General features: G+C 43.3%; 1 protein-coding gene across 1 annotated transcript; it reads right to left on the reverse strand.

The window, feature by feature from the left end:
* Positions 1-203: 203 nt before the first annotated feature.
* Positions 204-19921, reverse strand: LOC139386421 (WD repeat and SOCS box-containing protein 1). Its single transcript, XM_071132015.1, has 9 exons — positions 19617-19921; positions 18539-18707; positions 13118-13386; positions 8999-9130; positions 6841-6941; positions 3835-4007; positions 3641-3754; positions 1995-2102; positions 204-1606 (listed from the first exon to the last, which is right to left on the reverse strand). The coding sequence occupies exons 1-9, from the start codon at positions 19654-19656 to the stop codon at positions 1444-1446; spliced, it is 1269 nt and encodes a 422-aa protein (XP_070988116.1). The 5' UTR covers positions 19657-19921; the 3' UTR covers positions 204-1443.
* Between the last annotated feature and the right edge of the window lie 245 nt (positions 19922-20166).

Raw genomic sequence — 20166 nt, forward strand, 5'->3', positions numbered from 1 at the left:
CTGGTTTGTTTCACAATAAAACACATGTAGCATCTTGAAAGTGGTAAGCATGTTGTGTAAATCAAATGTAAAGCCCCCAAAAATACATTTTAATTCAAGGTTGTAAGGCAACAAAATAGGAAAAATGCCAAGGGGGCAAATACTTTCACAAGCCACTGTACACAGTACACACACACAATCATTGTCTATACAGATTTTTCCCCCCCCCCAGGTAAAAAATGAGAACCAAACAGGTCAGACCATGGGTTGCTATTGTTTTGAGACAGAGATGAGACAGTGTAGGCTACAGGCAGTCTTTGCCCTCCTGGGCGTGAGTGAGGCAGGATGTGTGGAAAGGAAAGCACGTTGACCACCTGGGCAAGCGAGGGAGTAAGGGTTAAGACCTGAGGAGATCTAGGGTAGCAGAAAACTGAGGGAGGGATCCAGCAGCCCATTGCAGCAGAAGGTCAAATCTTATCAGCACAGTCATTCACTTACACCATTTTCAAATTAACTTTTATATTTATCTTTTTGCTTTAAATGGAAAACAATCTCAATTGATATTGAAATTACCAAAACCAAATCAATACGGTGTAACCTCACTCTGTCCAGCTTTCTAAAAGGCAATCGAAATGAAAGCTAGACAGTCAAGAAGAATCGAAAATTCCAAAAGCGATGGAAAGAGGACTTTTAACACATTCTGACAGAGGAAATCTAATTAATTGTACTTGCAGCCCTCCGGACCTCGGCGAAGACCCATGTGGCAGAATGAGTTCGACTCCCCTCGCTTACACACACACACATTGGTACTTCTCGACCCTTCATGCCCGTCTCTGAAGCACTGAAAATAATGCACAGCATTGGGACGAACCCTCTATCCTCTCACTCGGTCGTTAGTAGTTGCAAAATCCTGGTTGGGGGATTCTGGATTTCCTCCTTATTCCCTCCGGATTCCAGAGTTCCGCCAAACTGGATTTTGGGATAACCAGGGAATTTATTGAAAGTTCCCAGAATTTTGCAACCTTAGTAGTCCTTACAGTAAAGTCAGTGGAGTTGCATGGTTTCTCCGCTTCCAAGTCGGAGAAGGTTGAGAGACAGCACATCAATATTGATTCCACCACCACCAGGCCAATTATCAGCAGCAAAAAAGTCTATTGGAGGAATAATGTAGAATTATCCAGAGGTGACATATGGTAAGGCCATCTTACGCTGAGAGACAGGCCACTGAAATAACTTAACCATTCAACCACGCTCCCTGGGGGGGGCCATGGCACGCACACACGGAAGTAAACCTACAAAAATAAATACCCAAAAATGTGTCTTGTCACAGAACAGTTAGTTTGTCAATCAAGTTTTTCCTCTTCGGTTATTTTTTTGGTATTTTTCCTGGGTGTTTTTTCTAGGAAGTTAATATTCATTGGTTTCCAGCATGCAGTGTTGGGCAGTGAGGGTGAATGTGGAGGGCTACAGATCTTGGTAAGACAGGTAGGAGCGTATGCGGGGCGGGATGGGCAGCGTCTGCACCTGCTGGGTGGACATGACCCGTCGTAGTGCCATGCGACACAGGTGCTGCAGGCTGGCAATGCTCTTTGGGCACGCCCAGAAATGCACGCTTCCGTCTCGAGACCTGAGAGAGAGAGAGAGTTATTTCCAAGTCGATCTATCCCTCACAACAGCACTGAAAAGGTAGGTACTAGGTTGCTGTAGTCTACCTTACACAACTGGTTGAAGCAATGTTGTAAGAGACCCCAGTGCCTGGGTTTAACCACCAACATATAGGGGCCGCTGCCCTTCCTACAGCATGCAAATAAAAAGCTGGAAGACCTGTTTTTGGCAGCACATGAAGTCTTGATTGATCACCTGCCACTTGCCTAAAGACTGGGGTTTGTGCGATTCAAACAGGATTAATCCCCCCCAGTATGTAAACGGACTGAGGTATGGGTGTGTGTGGAGAGGTGTGTGTGTGTGTGGCAGGGAAGTGTAGGTAAGTGTGTAGGAGTGTGTGTGTGCCTCACCCAGCTGCTAGGAAACTCCCGTCAGTAGAGAACGCACAGCAGAGGCCGTTAGTGAGGGGGGCGATGGCCTGGGGAGACGTCTCGTCAATTGTCCAGAAACGCACCATTCTGGGGAGAGAGGGAGGGACAGACCGAGTTAGCGGGTGTGTGTATGGGGGGGGGTGGAGGGGTTAGGGGGTATGTGTGTATGGGGGGGGGGGGGGGTTAGCGGGTGGGTGTGTGTATGGGGGGTTAGCGGGTGGGTGTGTGTAGGGGGTGATTAGCGGGTGGGTGTGTGTATGGGGGGTTAGCGGGTGGGTGTGTGTATGGGGGGGGTTAGCGGGTGGGTGTGTATGGGGGGGTTAGCGGGTGTGTGTGTGTGTATGGGGGGGGGGGGGGTTAGCGGGTGGGTGTGTGTATGGGGGGGTTAGCGGGTGGGTGTGTGTATGGGGGGGGGGGGGTTAGCGGGTGGGTGTGTGTATGGGGGGGGGGTTAGCGGGTGGGTGTGTGTATGGGGGGGTTAGCGGGTGGGTGTGTGTATGGGGGGGTTAGTGGGTGTGTGTATGGGGGGGGTTAGTGGGTGGGTGTGTGTATGGGGGGGTTAGCGGGTGTAGGGGGGGGGGGGTTAGCGGGTGTGTGTATGGGGGGGTTAGCGGGTGGGTGTGTGTATGGGGGGGTTAGCGGGTGTGTGTATGGGGGGGGTTAGCGGGTGTGTGTATGGGGAGGGGTTTAGCGGGTGTGTGTATGGGGGGGGGTTAGCGGGTGTGTGTATGGGGAGGGGTTAGCGGGTGTGTGTATGGGGAGGGGTTAGCGGGTGTGTGGGAGAGAGAGAGAGAGAGAAAATAAAGAGGGGCGCCGGTCAGACAGAACACATGGGAACTGCACTAGGGCCTAAACAAGCTGGCTGAAATACAGCATAAAAACACACGACAACCATGTGAACATTGAACTGTAGGATTCATTCAGATTGTTCCACTTCAGTGGTTTTCTATTTTCAAAGTAAAAAAGGGTGAAGTCAATTCTAAATCAAAGAAGCCATTTATTTTCGCTATTCAATAAAACTTCAAATGTTTTCTCCTCATCCTATCTGAAAATCTCATCGTGGGAGCAACAACAAAAATTGTGTCCGCCATTTTGTCAGGCTCGTTCCTCCTCTCCCTCTAGCACTGCCTTCTCAATGGTAAACACTTAGCAGCCTAACCAATGAAGGGAAGGGCGGGGCTAAGGAGAAAAAGCATCAGCGGTTGATTAATGGCTGTCATGTGAGGGTCATGTGACCAATTCGCAAAGGGGGCCCTGCCTGGCTGCAACAGATATGCTCTCACTCAGACCCCATTAAGACTTGACTCTCTCGCTCTCTCTCTCGCTCGCTCTCTGCTTCACAGCGCTCTGCTACTGCAGCAAACACTTTTTCATCAGCAGAGACAGAGAGCATGCAGTTTACTGTGTACACTGAAGTGTGACAGTGCAAAAGGGTGTGGTGAAGCAACTATGGTCAACACAAATATACACCAGCACATGCTCTACACCTGAGGTAGAAGAGAATGCCTTAGAGAGAGGAACAAGTGGACATTAGCTATAAGAATCTCAACCATTTTTAAAGCAGAGCTTTTCTTTCTAGGAACCTTCCGATGCGCCAGACACGGGCCTCAGGTGTTGTTCTTTACCGGTCGTCAGTGATGCTGGCAATGTGACGCCCGTCGTGACAGAACGCTACAGAGCGTACCCAGCGATCGTTGGCCCCTCCAGCAAAGATGGGCGAGGGGGAGGGGAAGAGGTGCCTGAAGGAGAGAAAAAAAACTGACATAAAAAGGCCTTAACATCGTGTCTTTGCTTTGCCTTAGTTCCTGGTTTGTCTTACGCTAGCTCAAGCAGCACAGTGCCCATGTGGGGGTCCCAGATGATGACACGGGTGTCGTAGGAGGCGGTGGCGAGCAAGGCTCCGTCGGGAGAGAACTCACAGGACACCACGTCGTTATGGTGACCCTCCAGCTTCCGGATCAGGGAATATTTATCCATATCCCAAAGGAATACCTACAGAAGGAAGAGGTCCATGTTAGAGCCCACGGAATAACACTATGCAGGGACAAGCATTTAAAAGCTACTAGCATAAAATGTAAAAACAGACAATCTATATTACAAGTAATTAAATTAAGCCAAGAAAAAATAAAGCAAGAAATAAACAGAAAAATCATTGTATGCTCAGTGTCATTTTATGGCTTATGTCTTGAACTACAGACCAAACGATGCACAAAATAAATCTCATGCCAGTCAAGCAGCAATTCCATGTTATGTTACAAAATGCATGTCACTGCACATCTGGTTTCTTAACATAGCTGCTAAAATTGTGCTCCATATAAATTATAATTTCTATGACCTAGGCTAGCATTTAAACATATTGATATCTAATTACAATGTTTTCTTAATACTAACATTTAGGTCTACAGAAAAATGAGAAAATAAAACAAGTAGTAACTTTAGGTAACATAATGTTACTCCACTGGTTTCCCCTTTCAGAGTTCTAGTTCACTGTGATTACAAAAGACTCGCACCTCCGGCGGAAGCCTACGAAGAGACATACTGCAAGAGAAAAAAACATTTGATGGCCAAAAGGGTGACGCCTTTGGACACATATTTGCAACATCTGCACACAGTTTTCAACAGTCAGCCACATGGGTTTGAACGATTCTTTGCTCCAGCGAAATGTAGTGCCTGCTCAAGAGCAACATGCCTTGTCGTTTGTTAAAACTTTCAATTCATCAGAACAGATCTAATTCAATTTAAATTCTACAGGAGGCTTTAACAGTGACGTTGAATTTATTTGTAATTTTTAGAACCAAAACCAGATTGTATAGGCCTATTCAAAACATAACAAGGAGTTCTGCAAACATTGCACTTGAGCAAAGGTGCAACATGTCCGTTAAAGTAGATGAATGCCATTCCACAATCAAGTCAATGGTTTCTGGGGGCTACTTCAGTTCATATTCTCCTACGCCCTCCTCTAGCGTTAGTGTGAAATGAAAGGAATCCAAGTCATGAGGCTACTGCCTGCATTTTAGGCAAGCTGCACCACTCTACAGTTTAGAAGACACAGTTGCCAGTGACTGGATGAGGAAAATCTGCTCCGAAATGGCAGACAGTTACAGTTGCCTCTTTTGTTTTCTGTAATCTTTTTAGTGAGGCTCAGTTCTTTTTAAACATTTCTGTTCAAGCAATTCAGAGTACAGTTCGAATGTATTTTGGATGAGGATTGGTTCAGTGCTAAGGCGAGTGTGTGTAAGTTCAGTCACACTATGAGAGACTGTTCTTCCTCTCCCACTATGGTTCTCTCCCTCTGTTTTAACAGAAAAACGTGTGAATGCTAATCAAACATAGGGACATATCCGTGGGGGAGCCGAAAGAGGAAAATACTGCCCTTTGGCCAATTATGAGGCAACAGGGAATTCAATAACTAACAGCATGTTTTTTTTGACTCCAACATTGTCCATGTTAATTTTGGGACAAAGGCGGACATTTATGGGGATGAAGGCAGTCTGCGGAGCCACAAAGAGTCCTTTCAATTCTCATTTACGCCAACAATGACCTGACCCCTGCACACTAACTCCATTACAAACGGAGCGGTGCGGCCACAACACAGACGGGTGTGCTGACTGGCCCTTAAATGTGGGCCACAGGAGAGAAGTCAGAAGGACGAGGGAGAACTAAGGCTATCAAACTACAATAACTGATGCTAAGAGCCTCATTATGGAGAGACAAATAAACAACGTAATTCATACAAGTTAGACTGTGGGCAGTCGGCGAGACTGGCAAAACACTACAAACCTAACAAAATGTCAGTTAAGGTCTGCTATAATAGGTAGGGTTTCTATTTAAGTGTGTGTGTGTGTGTGTGTGTGTGTGTGGGGAGGGGGTAGAGAGGGGCGAGTAGGAGGTGAAGGAGAGGGGTAAGGGACTGTGTGGGTGGGAAAGGTTTTACTTTACTGCCATTTACAATCAAAGTTTCATAACTGATATAAAAGGAGGTACTGCAACAGCGGAGGTAGACAAACATGGAGACAGCAGCACCTACGTATGGGAGACCTTGCGGTCAGGTAGGTGCAAGACTGCCCCCTGGGCAGGGGCACAGTGCGTCCCAGCCCGGCAGTAGTAGTGGCACTGGTGCCACCAGCCAGCGGCCTGCACCGGCTGCTTTATGTCAGCGCGGCGCTCCCTCCCTTCAAAAACATTCACACACCTGCCACCTGTGACAGGGAAAGCAAGACACTTATGGACACACAGCCTAACAACAATCTAGCTGCACCCTGCACAAGGAGGATGGAGCTGGCTATAGTAACTAACTACTAGCATGTTGATGTGGTTGTTGCAAAGTGTATCTGTGACTGAGGCCATAGAGGCCCGATCCCTCACTGGCTGGGCAGCCATCTTGGGGACAGCACTACTTAACCATCTAATTTTCTCCTTATGTAGAATGTATCAAAAAGGGAAGCCAATTTTTTTTGATAGAACATTTCTTTGAATGATTTGGGTCTGCATTTGGGTCATTAAATAAAGCATAGCAATCTGTATCCCCCACTCTAAAACATCAAGTGAACTGTTTAGATTGTAGATCGAGAATAAATACTGGAACTATTACAAATGTGTGATCATTTGTTTAGTCTACATAGTAACACTTCAAAACAAAGCCAAACCGAACTCCAGCCAGGGTTGTTGAACTATGACACCAAGCATAACGGTCAAGACTCAGTTGATGGGACGGGGGAAGGTGGGAGTGTTTCATTGGTAGGTCATTGAGCATAACTAGACACAAGCAATAGCACACAGAGTAGCAGTTCTCAAAAAGGAGAGAAAGGGGAACAGGTGTACATACCGATTTACCGGCTCCAACAGAGCAGAGGACTGAGGAGTCTGGTGAGAATGCGCTGCAATAGACCCAGTTCTGATGACTCCGCAACACTTTCACCATGTTACCTACAACACAGAATCACCACTGGTTATGACATGTACTTTATGGAAAAATACACACTCATTATTTGCTTAAGAAATTATTGTGATGAAGTAACAGTAACAAAATCAGCAGAGTTGTTTCCAAAGTTTACAGGATTTTCTGCAAAAGGATTTTCTATAGGGATAATTTGGCTTTTTTAATTAATAGGCTTAACTAGGGCTGTGGTGGTCATGAAATTCTGTCAGGTGGAGAATGTCAAGCAAATAACTGCCAGTGCTGCGGTAATTGACCATTAATTAAAACACACATTTAGAATCTCCTGACTTCCATGCACAGCCTACAAGCCACTGATGCAGACCTTTGGAACATCTACATTTTAAAAGGCCAATAAATCCTTTTAATATAGTCTACACCATCACAATAAATCCATGTAATATAGCCTACACCATCACAATAAATCCATGTAATATAGCCTACACCATCACAATAAATACATGTAATATAGCCTACACCATCACAATAAATACATGTAATATAGCCTACATCACAATAAATACATGTAATATAGCCTACACCATCACAATAAATACATGTAATATAGCCTACACCATCACAATAAATCCATGTAATATAGCCTACACCATCACAATAAATACATGTAATATAGCCTACACCATCACAATAAATCCATGTAATATAGCCTACACCACAATAAATCCATGTAATATAGTCTACACCTTCACAATAAATACATGTAATATAGCCTACACCATCACAATAAATCCATGTAATATAGCCTACACCACAATAAATCCATGTAATATAGCCTACACCTTCACAATAAATACATGTAATATAGCCTACACCATCACAATAAATCCATGTAATATAGCCTACACCACAATAAATCCATGTAATATAGCCTACACCTTCACAATAAATACATGTAATATAGCCTACACCATCACAATAAATCCATGTAATATAGCCTACACCATCACAATAAATACATGTAATATAGCCTACACCATCACAATAAATCCATGTAATATAGCCTACATCACAATAAATCCATGTAATATAGCCTACACCATCACAATAAATACATGTAATATAGCCTACACCATCACAATAAATCCATGTAATATAGCCTACACCATCACAATAAATCCATGTAATATAGCCTACACCATCACAATAAATACATGTAATATAGCCTACACCATCACAATAAATCCATGTAATATAGCCTACATCACAATAAATCCATGTAATATAGCCTACACCATCACAATAAATACATGTAATATAGCCTACACCATCACAATAAATCCATGTAATATAGCCTACACCATCACAATAAATCCATGTAATATAGCCTACATCATCACAATAAATCCATGTAATATAGCCTACATCACAATAAATCCATGTAATATAGCCTACATCACAATAAATACATGTAATATAGCCTACACCATCACAATAAATCCATGTAATATAGCCTACATCACAATAAATCCATGTAATATAGCCTACATCACAATAAATACATGTAATATAGCCTACACCATCACAATAAATCCATGTAATATAGCCTACATCACAATAAATCCATGTAATATAGCCTACATCACAATAAATCCATGTAATATAGCCTACATCACAATAAATACATTATTTTAGACAAAAAGAAAAGTAAAGAAACATAAGAAAATGTAGTCTATATCAGAAGAAAAGAATAGCCTACTCTTGGACCTGGGCCAAATGTGTCATTATTCTCTGTTCATGTGAGCCTAGAATGCATGCAGGGGGTGTGGGGCCTTTCAAGGTGGAACCGCCAGCAGCAGTAGCAAATTCCACTGGAACAAAGGCAACTCATCACATGCTACCTACTTCTTTAGCTTAATGTTTGTGGATGTGTATTAGCTCGACACTCAAAAACGTCATTTGCATGTATCAGTGTGGCTTGCTGGCACAGCTGTACAAGGCTATGTAAATAACCCTGAAAAACTGTTTCAGTTCCAAGATAATAAAACTGAGTCAAGCTAAATCAAAAGCTGTTCCTCAGGATTCTTACCGTCATCTTTCAGGTCCCAGACCCTCAGGGTTTTGTCTCTGGATGCCGATACCAGCATGAGGCTGCCGTCAGGGGCGAAAGTCAGGTCTCGCACTATATCTGTATGGTCCATGAGATTGAGCAACAGCTTTCCTGTAAAGGCAAACAACCCCAGAGTTAATAATAAAACTAAATTAGATAAGTGTGGGTTCCTCACCCATGTGCAAAGTAACGAGGGCGCTGTCAGTTTATATAGAGGCACAGAATTTATATATAAAAAAATATATAGAGAGATTGAGTAGAGAAAATACAGAATTTAAGAGAGGGAAAGAAAGAGGGCAGTCACAAATGAAATCTCCATGTAACTACTAGATCCACCGACTGGGCTTTCTTCTCTCAATCTGATGAGGTAGAGCCTTGGAGAGCTCTATTTTAAAGGCTGGGCCTGGTGTTGACAGTCAGAGTGGCATGGGATACCCTCTGGGTAGACTGACATAGAATAAGTGCAATCAAAGTAATCCAGACTTAATCCCGGCAATTTGTTGCTTCCTGATACGCAGTCCCAACACTGGTTACATTGAGGGGAGGATGGGACTCAATTACAGTAGTTATTCTCAAATAGTCTGCCAACAATATAACACCCTAATTGTTTTGATTAGTTTACTCCAATTGGGGAGGGGTAGTGGGGTTTGGAGATATATATATATATATATTTTTTTTTAATCGAAGAAAAACCTTTGTAAGTGTGACATTCTGACATCAATCAAGATCTCCAGTTCACTTTATCCCCTGACTGTCTATAGTCTCTAGGCTTTGTTTCCTGTCCTCCATAGTGGGCCAGAGGGGAAAACACAAACTATTAAATCCTGGGCTACTGTTGTCTGGTGTGAGTTGGGACATTCCTAAAAAAAAAAAAAGTATAATCTATCCATCTTTTATTTTTATAGTCATGACTCGCACCAGACCACAGTAGGCCAGACACAGACGCTCATCAGCACAGCAGAAAATGGCTACATGGCTCTGGGACCAACCCCTGACAACTATATCTCCACCCAATTGCAACACAGCACAGCTAGCGGTTAACTGTAAATCATTGGCTGTCATTGTATCCCAGTACACACCCTCCCACCAATCAAGTCATACTCTGTGGAGATTACTATTTATCCACACAGAAGTTGGCCAAATACTTTGACTAGGGATTTCTATTTGTCCTTTGTACATACGTAGGCATTAACATAGTGTTTCTGGTAGATACAGGGCCCTTTAAACCTGCCTTTGAAAATGTATGTAGGTGTGTGAGAGAGAGAGAGAGAACTAAGAGAGCAGGGAGCCTGGCAGGGTTGGGACGTCAGCACTGTGTTGGCAGCAGCAAGAGAGAGTCCGTGGTCAAACATCATCAATCAGGTTTGTCAGTAAAAAAAAAACAACCTGGGAGCAGGACAGGAGGCGCAAGCAAACAACCAGCAGGGCTAAAACAAACGTCAACACGTTATATAACCCACTGACTGTCTGCAACACACAGACCATAAAACAGGATGCCAGCTAGAAGTGGGTGTGTAGATGACGTGATGGGTAGAAGGCAATGGCAACCTGGTTTCCCATCTGGAACAGAACAATGAGCATTCTCTTGGCTGTTCTATTAGAATAAAACTCATTTTATAGCCCTGTGTGCATCAGGAAGGCTTAGGTAACCCTACTGGGATAGGGTTACATCTACTCTCTTTAATGACAGGCTGCTTAAAAGATTACCAAAAATCCTGCATCTGTGCAACGGGTTGATGTAACAGCAATCATGCGTATGATCCCCAGCGGTTCCCCCATATTCATTTAAATCGCTGCCGACCACTCCAGAAATTATGGAGAAAAGAAATCATGGATCAAAATAATATCATCTTTGAGAACCTAGAATCACCCAAATAAAAATACATATCATGGCATGGGAGCCCCACTGACTGTTATGTTTGAGTCACTCAGATAGCATAAGAACACAACATAAATCAGAGCAAAACATGAAGAATTGCAGGAAAGTAGCTTTAAAACTGCCATTTTTTTCTCAGCTCAATGGGTGTAGAAATGCAGAAAAGTAGCCTTTTCTTTATCAAATTTCCTCTCTGCCCATGACAAAATGTGTATAATTGCATGAAATGCCCTTAAAAACATCAAAAACATCTGTGGCCAAAAAGGGGGCCTCTAAATAATAAGCCCAATTTTGATAAAGAAAAAACCCCGGAGTGACAAGTTACAAAGTATATTTATAGCATTTAATGCATTCAAAGTCTTTTGGGGGTATTCCAATTAGGGAAATATTTATTTAAAGCCACTACGCCGCTCAGTTGCGCAAATACAGTGGGGCAAAAAAAGTATTTAGTCAGCCACCAATTGTGCAAGTTCTCCCACTTAAAAAGATGAAAGGCCTGTAATTTTCATCATAGGTACACTCCAACTATGACAGACAAAATGAGAAGAAAAATCACGTTGTAGGATGTTTAATGGATTTATTTGCAAATTATGGTGGGAAAATAAGTATTTGGTCACCTACAAACAAGCAAGACCTGTAACTTCTTCTTTAAGAGGCTCCTCTGACCTCCACTCGTTACCTGTATTAATAGCACCTGTATGAACTTGTCATCAGTATAAAAGACACCTGTCCACAACCTCAAACAGTCACACTCCAAACTCCACTATGGCCAAGACCAAAGAGCTGTCAAAGGACACCAGAAACTAAATTGTAGACCTGCACCAGGCTGGGAAGACTGAATCTGCAATAGGTAAGCAGCTTGGTTTGAAGAAATCAACTGTGGGAGCAATTATTAGGAATTGGAAGACATACAAGACCACTGATAATCTCCCTCGATCTGGGGCTCCACGCAAGATCTCACCCCGTGGGGTCAAAATGATCACAAGAACGGTGAGCAAAAATCCCAGAACCACACGGGGGGACCTAGTGAATGACCTGCAGAGAGCTGGGACCAAAGTAACAAAGCCTACCATCAGTAACACACTACGCCGCCAGGGAGTCAAATCCTGCAGTGCCAGACATGTCCCCCTGCTTAAGCCAGTACATATCCAGGACCGTCTGAAGTTTGCTAGAGAGCATTTGGATGATCCAGAAGAAGATTGGGAGAACGTCATATGGTCAGATGAAACCAAAATAGAACTTTTTGGTAAAAACTCATTGAGTTGAAAGTCCGTGTTGCCCAGCAACAGCCCCAAAACATCACTGCTCTAGAGGAGATCTGCATGGAGGAATGGGCCAAAATACCAGCAACAGTGTGTGAAAACCTTGTGAAGACTTACAGAAAACATTTGACCTCTGTCATTGCCAACAAAGGGAACTTTTGTTATTGAACAAATACTTATTTTCCACCATAATTTGCAAATAAATTCATTAAAAATCCTACAAGGTGATTTTCTGGATTTTTTTCTCTCATTTTGTCTGTCATAGTTGAAGTGTACCTATGATGAACATTACAGGCCTCTCTCATCTTTTTAATGTGAGAACTTGCACAATTGGTGGCTGACTAAATACTTTTTTGCCCCATTGTAGGTTCTAGGTTCTAATGCTTTTGAAGGCGAAATGATATTTCAGATCCTGACAACATAATTGAATTTTCAATCATTTTGGAGTACAATGTCATTTTAAAAAGTCACCAGCAGTGACCTAAGTCATTCTACAGGAAAAAATATCACAGGAGTGCCCGACTCCCCCAACACTGCTGCTGTAAAGAATACTAGGGGAAACACAGCACAGCCAGTGATATTATAAAACCCTTAATTCCATTTAGGACACGACTGGCGAGCTAGCACCAGTTGAGCTCCAGGCAAGAGATAATATGTCCTCTCCCCTTCACATAGGTGTAAACAGCCACACCTAATTTTGGCCGTGCTGCTTTCAAATATAAGATCTGTGAGAAAGTGACGAGAAAGGACGAGGTGGACTTCCTGGAATGAAAACATAGTCCAGGATTTGTGTGGAGAAAGTTGGTCCGATAAAACCCACCTATGAGGCTTCAACTTCCTCTACTGAGAACAGGCATGCTGATTCTAGAACTTGCATTGGTACATGGAACTAGAAAGTATGCACTGTGAAAACAGAAGAGTACAGCTGATTGTGATGTTTATGTTGAATCAGGTTCTCACCAGTATAGACATCCCAGATCTTGATGCGTCCGTTGTTGAGGCCCGTGGCAAGCAGCAGCTGGTCCTGACCGAACTTGAAACGGTGCCACTCGATGTTGACGCAGCGACTCTGCTTCTCTGGCACTGACGAGCCGAAGGCCAGGCCCCACACAATGTCACCGCAGTCGATGGTGTGCTCCCTGGGCTCGCCCACTGGCACCACTGTTCCACCCTCGCTGTTCTGCCGCGACAAACGCCGAGTGCCTGCTCTGTTGGAGCCTTCCCCACCGCTGGAGAGTGGGATAGAAGGAGAGGGGTAATGTGGAAAGATGGGGAGCAAGATGGAGAGTTCAGAGAAAGAAAGGGAACAGAAATGGAAGACAGGGAAATGAGGGTAATGGAGGGAAAGGAGAGGGAGAAAGAGGAGTTACAGGTAGGCCTACAGTGTGATTGTCACATACATTTTTAATGTAACAAACCTGAATTAAATTGATCTAGGTGCCAAACAGCTAAAAAAAACAATCCACATTCAGGAGGAGAGCACTGAGTGATACATGCAGTCTAAGTGGTGAGACGGTTGGCTAACATAAGTTGTCATATTGTTAAGAACGATATTATGATGATGATTATTCCCAATTGGAATTTGGCCTCCAGGTACCCTCTCAAAGTGCAGAGCTCACCATAAAGCAGGTCTTAGTAACTGATATCCCGGCCCTTGAGCCATAAGAATCAGCCATTGGTGTCAAATGTATAGTCTACTGAACCACTAGGTCTCAGCCTTGATATAATGTTGTGACCCAGGGCAGGATGAGACAATGATCAGATTAGTATTTAGGTCTGCCCTGGAGGGAGAGAGATTTGCTGCTGACTTCTTAGAGCAGCCTTTCTCAAACCCTGGTCCATGGACCGGTGCCGGTCTGTGGAGGAATGCTTGCCGGTACGCAGAATAATTCAATTAAATAAATAATTGCCATAGGCCTATTTGCCCAATGGGCTGAACTATGCATACTGCAGTCTAGGTTGAAGACAGGATACAGCGCATTCGGGAAGTATTCAGACACCTTGACTTTTTCCACCTTGTTAATAAGTTAAAGCCTTATTCTAAAATAGATATCAATATATTATACACTGCTCAAAAAAATAAAGGGAACACTTAAACAACACAATGTAACTCCAAGTCAATCACACTTCTGTGAAATCAAACTGTCCACTTAGGAAGCAACACTGATTGACAATACATTTCACATGCTGTTGTGCAAATGGAATAGACAACAGGTGAAAATTATAGGCAATCAGCAAGACACCCCCAATAAAGGAGTGGTTCTGCAGGTGGGGACCACAGTGCTCAGTGTGAACCTGCTTTCATCTGTGAAGAGCACAGGGCGCCAGTGGCGAATTTGCCAATCTTGGTGTTCTCTGGCAAATGCCAAACGTCCTGCACGGTGTTGGGCTGTAAGCACAACCCCCACCTGTGGACGTCGGGCCCTCATACCACCCTCATGGAGTCTGTTTCTGACTGTGAGCAGACACATGCACATTTGTGGCCTGCTGGAGGTCATTTTGCAGGGCTCTGGCAGTGCTCCTCCTGCTCCTCCTTGCACAAAGGCGGACGTAGCGGTCCTGCTGCTGGGTTGTTGCCCTCCTACGGCCTCCTCCACGTCTCCTGATGTACTGGCCTGTCTCCTAGTAGCACCTCCATGCTCTGGACACTACGCTGACAGACACAGCAAACCTTCTTGCCACAGCTCACATTGATGTCCCATCCTGGATGAGCTGCACTACCTGAGCCACTTGTGTGGGTTGTAGACTCCGTCTCATGCTACCACTAGAGTGAAAGCACCGCCAGCATTCAAAAGTGACCAAAACATCAGCCAGGAAGCATAGGAAATGAGAAGTGGTCTGTAGTCACCACCTGCAGAACCACTCCTTTATTGGGGTTGTCTTGCTAATTGCCTATAATTTTCACCTGTTCTCTATTCCATTTGCACAACAGCATGTGAAATGTATTGTCAATCAGTGTTGCTTCCTAAGTGGACAGTTTGATTTCACAGAAGTGTGATTCACTTGGAGTTACATTGTGTTGTTTAAGTGTTCCCTTTACTTTTTTGAGCAGTGTATTTAATAAGAATATTTCATTCATTCAGATCTAGGATGTGTTTTGAGCAGTGTATATTGATTTGATTATATAGTCCCCCCCTCAATCTACACACAATACCCTATAATTACAAAGCACAAACAGGATATAAAAAATGTTACAAATGGAAATAACATTTGCATAAGTATTCAGACTGAGCAGGACTTTGTTGAAGCACCTTTGGCAGCGATTACAGCCTCAACTCTTCCTGGATGATACAAGCTTGGCACACCTGTATTTGGGGAGTTTCTCCCAATCTTCTCTGCAGACCCTCTCAAGCTCGGTCAGGTTGGATGGGGAGCGTCGCTGCACAGCTTTTTTCAAGTCTCCCCAGAGATGTTTCATCAAGTTCAAATCCGAGCTCTGGCTGGGCCACTCGTGGACATTCAGACTTGTCCCAAAGCCACTCCTGTGTTGTCTTGGCTGTGTGCTTAGGGTCGTTGTCCTGTTGGAAGGTGAACAGTCGGAGGTCCCGAGCAGGTTTTTCATCACGGATCTCTGTTCCATTCATCTTTCCCTCGATCCTGACTCATCACACAGTCCCTGCCGCTGAAAAACAACCCTGCAGCATGATACCATACTGCCACCATGGTGACAGGTTTCCTCCAGACGTGATGCTTGGCATTCAGGCCAACGAGTTTAATGAGGAGTGGCTGTCTGTCTAGCCACTCTACCATAAAGGCCCAATTGGTCGAGTGCTGCAGTGACGGTTGTCCTTCTGGAAGGTTCTCCCATCTCCGCAGAGGAACTCTGGAGCTCTGTCAGTGGCCATCTGGTTCTTGGTCACCTCCCTGAAAAAGGCCCTTCTCACCTGTTTGCTTAGTTTGGCCGGGCAGCCAGCTCTAGGAAGAGACTTGGTGGTTCCAAACTTGTTCCATTTAAGAATGATGGAGGCCACTGTGTTTTTGGGGACCTTCAATGCTGCAGAAATGTTTGGGTACCCTTCCCCAGATCTGTGCCTCGACATAATCCTGTCTCGGAGCTCTACAGACAATTCCTTCGACCAATCAAGTTGTAGAAACATCTCAAGCATGATCAATGGAAACAGGATTCACCGGAGCTCGATTTTGAGTCTCATAGCAAAGGTTCTAAATACCTACGTGAACAAGGTAACTTTTTTATTTTTTGCTAAAATATTATATGCATGCATATCAATAGAATGAAAGATTGTTATTTGTTTATAAAGATTCAGTTGTTACATCGTTTTTATTGACAACGCAGGTAATGTGATCGTGTAATGACTAAGTTATATTTGTATTGTTTTGTCAATTATAGACAGGCAGCCCCTGAAGAAAGCCCAGAGAGAGACACAGACAAACCATGAAGAAAGTCAAGTAAATATGTAATTCATTCAATTTAGTGTAAAGTAAAAATAAATGAAATACAATGTGTTTTTATAAAGAAAAAGGAACGGTTAATTATTTTTTTACCAAAGCGGTCACCAAGGGATGAAGGCCATGCCTTGCTGGTCCGAAAGTCTGAGAAAGGCTGTCAGAGGAGCAGGTCTGTTACTCTCATATGCATATCTTTGTCTATTAAACCTTTAAATATAGAAGTTGCTGGCCTTATATGTTACATCTTGCACACCTTGACCAGTTTTCAATTTCTAACAATATCTCTCTATTAGACAGGACTTGCCTAAACCATTCTGGCCTGGTTAACACAACAACACCCAATAGGTAAGACAAAACAGTGTACAACATGTCTACAAGCTGAAAGGTTCTGGGGGCACCGCATGACATTATTGTGTGGAAAAAGAGCCAGCTCTGCATAAAGGCAACTGATAATACACTCCACAGCACACTGACCTCAGTTTCCTCCTCATAGGGAGGGATAGCACATATATTGAACTACTAGAATATTCTAGAAAGAGACAACTAAATAACAACTAGAACTGTAAACAACAATTTTGACTATCAGAATCTAGAATGAATTTCAAGTTATGTGGTGTTATATATAGAATGTTGTGGATATTAGAAATCAGATTGGATGCACCTATGATTTAGTCTGGCTGACACCTAACTCAAAGTCCTCCCGACTTCAGTCTGTAAAAGCTATGATGATGTTGTCAGCACGATGCGTCAATAACGGGGGCTGTGCTTTTTAAATGATTTGTTCTCCTCTGTCTTTCTTACTCAAACACCCACACGGACAGCCACCTACAGTCCCTGAGCATCCACCCCCTTCTAATACAACTGTTAGATGTTCAAGCCCAAACAATGCGAGGTATCAACCCCCAAACAAAAAGTCAAAACCAATCAAAATTCAACAAGAATTAAGCACAACTCTGCTTAACACAACACGTCAGCAAGGCTACCGAGGCCTATGACTCAAATAGGATGTAGCCATGAAATAATGTCAAAGTGCATTTACAGCCCTCAACATTGTTTTAGTATTGATTTGATGTGTCATTGTTTACAGAAGGGTTTACAGGCAGAAATGTAGAAGTTGACTTCATGGCAGTAAACCGTACATTATTTTACAACATAAGGACATAGTAATAAACCCCAAGCTGCTATGTTTTGCTTTCTCTCGCCAAAGACAAGACCGCCGTTGTACAAGTTTGACTGCATTTTAAGGCAGCTTTTGTACCGGGCCAAAATGATAAACGCAAGGCCCTTGAGCATATTTCCACTCCTGAATAACAAGAAGCAGTGTTCTTTCCTCTAACTTGGTTTACCCAAAACTCCCCATTAATGAAGTCCACTCTACGTGATCAACAATCAGCTGTTGCTTAAAAAAAAAAAAAAAGTAGACTCTAGTACAGAACGTTAAGATATTCAAGCAAAACAAAAGTACATATTGTAATAAGCACTAGGAGACAGGAAGCAACAATAACTAAAAATACGTAATTCTGAAGAGAAATCTCAATAAAGGACCAGTCTGTTGAAGGGCATGAACACGATTGTTTGGGCTACAATGGGACTTTCCCAAACCCTGTTTCACCCTGCAGTGGCCTTGGTACGTGTGCAGTAAGGTGAGATGTATCAGTGCGACCTGTGGAGTGGAGGAGCGCTGAAAGGGCCTTAAAACCACCAGATAATGTAACCGGCAAGGCAGCCGCCAAACCAATACCCAATGGGCACCAGCAACATTCACCATCTCTCTTGCTCCCCTGCCCTCTCTGCCAAATAGGACTCCACATCAATCAGTGCATTCATTGCACAGGATATTCAGAAACATCATGGTTGAATTTCAAAACTCAAAGGAATTGTTGCCTCGAAAGGCCTCCCTCAAAATGTAAACAGACCTTTAAAGAAGGGCCTAACCATTTGTTTTATGTGGATAGACCTAGTACAGGTACTTACAAATTCTTCAGGCATTTTGACCAGGGAACGAGCCTCACGATGCGATGCCCTTGAGACCAAGCGAAGTAAGAACCATCAGGTGCAAAGGCTACAGTCCAGGTCTCTCGCCCAGACTTCTGGTCAAAGGGAGCAACAGGCACTAAGAGTTCACCAATGAACTTAGCCTTACCTTGAAACAGAAGAGCAACATCTGAATGACAGTGTAGAAAAGATGCTTCAAAGCCCAACTGACCATAGCCTGTTGGAACCAGCCTGAATGCTGCATTTATCATTCTATCATTTACACAAGCCTGGTCGCTGCATTCATCAATCGATTTCACTTCATAGTGAAATAAAATGAACACGGATCAGGCTGGTTCCACCAGGCTCAGCTGACCTCTGGTGTAGCTGGATATGAATGTTCAATGTCAGAACAGATGCTTACAAATATTTTTACTGAGAGATTGAGAGTCAAGACTTATTTGACGTCATTAGAAATGTAAACGAATGAGAATGAAGTTGGCTATAATACACAACATATTATTAGTCCAAGAAACGCATTTTAACTGGGTACCGTAAAAATATGGTTGGCCAAGTAAATGAGACAACACATATATATCACGGGTTTTTACGCAACAGTGTTGCATCAAAACACCCGTTGTATAAAACATCTAGCGTGCGTAAGATATCAGTGCGTTCCCCCGACTAGTGAGGAATGAGTCATACTGAAGAAACGTAGTTATCACCACCACAGAAGGACATGGAAAACAAAGTGTGCCGACTGCTCGCGCTGTGGGTGGCCACAAAGTTTCTACCATACCGTCTTTGGTGTGGGGCCACCGAGCATAATCGGTGGGGGCATGGTGAATATGGGACAGGCGGTTAGTGTGCGAGTCTCTGGTTAAAATTATATAGGTTATGGAAGAAACGACTTGACCTATAAAATACATAAAGTAAGACAACTTATGGCGTCATCGACAGATAAAAGGTGTAAAATAGTAGCTAGCTAATACATATTAACTAGCTAGCTGAATATTCAAACAGTCAACCCCTCCCTCAAACACAACAGAGCAAGATAGTGAAAAGAATCTCAACTTACCTATTTCATTTTCATTTACAGAATCTGGGAAGCTTGCCATCTAAATAGAAACCGGATCCGTGGAGAAATGCCTATTGGTTTAATAACAAAGGTTTTTGGGGGAAGTAAGGTAGCTAGCTGCTAATTTTAATATCGCGGTAGCCCAAAAAATCTATTATTTTTGTAAATATCTTCTTTGCAATCCGTGTGCAGACTATGTTTTGATAAATTCAGCTGGATGTCTACAATCTGCGTTTATTAAAATCGACGAAATTACTGAGTTACAGCACACCACTGAATAGAGAGAACGGCGAAATACAATGGCTGAGGCGTAGACTAGATGGCATCTTTTCATTCTATAGGGGAGGTCTCTCTGATTGGGACGTTTCCGTCAAACGTCATCACAGTTACCAAGGTGATAAAATGGCACCGCCCCTTCATTTGTAAGCGTTTTCAAGTTTTCCCTCTCATTTATCACCATTGATATACAGTATTTCACTCTTATTGTGCACAGTTCTTTTGCAACGGCAAATAGTATATATCACACATATTATATTTCCAACTAGAACAA

The sequence above is a fragment of the Oncorhynchus clarkii genome, chromosome 27, assembly GCF_045791955.1.
Source record: "Oncorhynchus clarkii lewisi isolate Uvic-CL-2024 chromosome 27, UVic_Ocla_1.0, whole genome shotgun sequence".
In the NCBI taxonomy this organism is placed as follows: domain Eukaryota; kingdom Metazoa; phylum Chordata; class Actinopteri; order Salmoniformes; family Salmonidae; genus Oncorhynchus; species Oncorhynchus clarkii.

What these genes read in the sequence shown, in the direction of transcription:
- LOC139386421 (XM_071132015.1), bottom strand. Translation starts at nt 19,656, where the DNA reads ATGGCAAGCTTCCCAGATTCTGTAAATGAAAATGAAATAG. An exon ending in TGTAAATGAAAATGAAATAG is followed by an intron (nt 18,708 to 19,616) that starts GTAAGTTGAGAT and finishes TTCTGTTTCAAG; the next exon opens with GTAAGGCTAAGTTCATTGGT. An exon ending in ACTGTGCTGCTTGAGCTAGC is followed by an intron (nt 3,755 to 3,834) that starts GTAAGACAAACC and finishes TCTCTCCTTCAG; the next exon opens with GCACCTCTTCCCCTCCCCCT.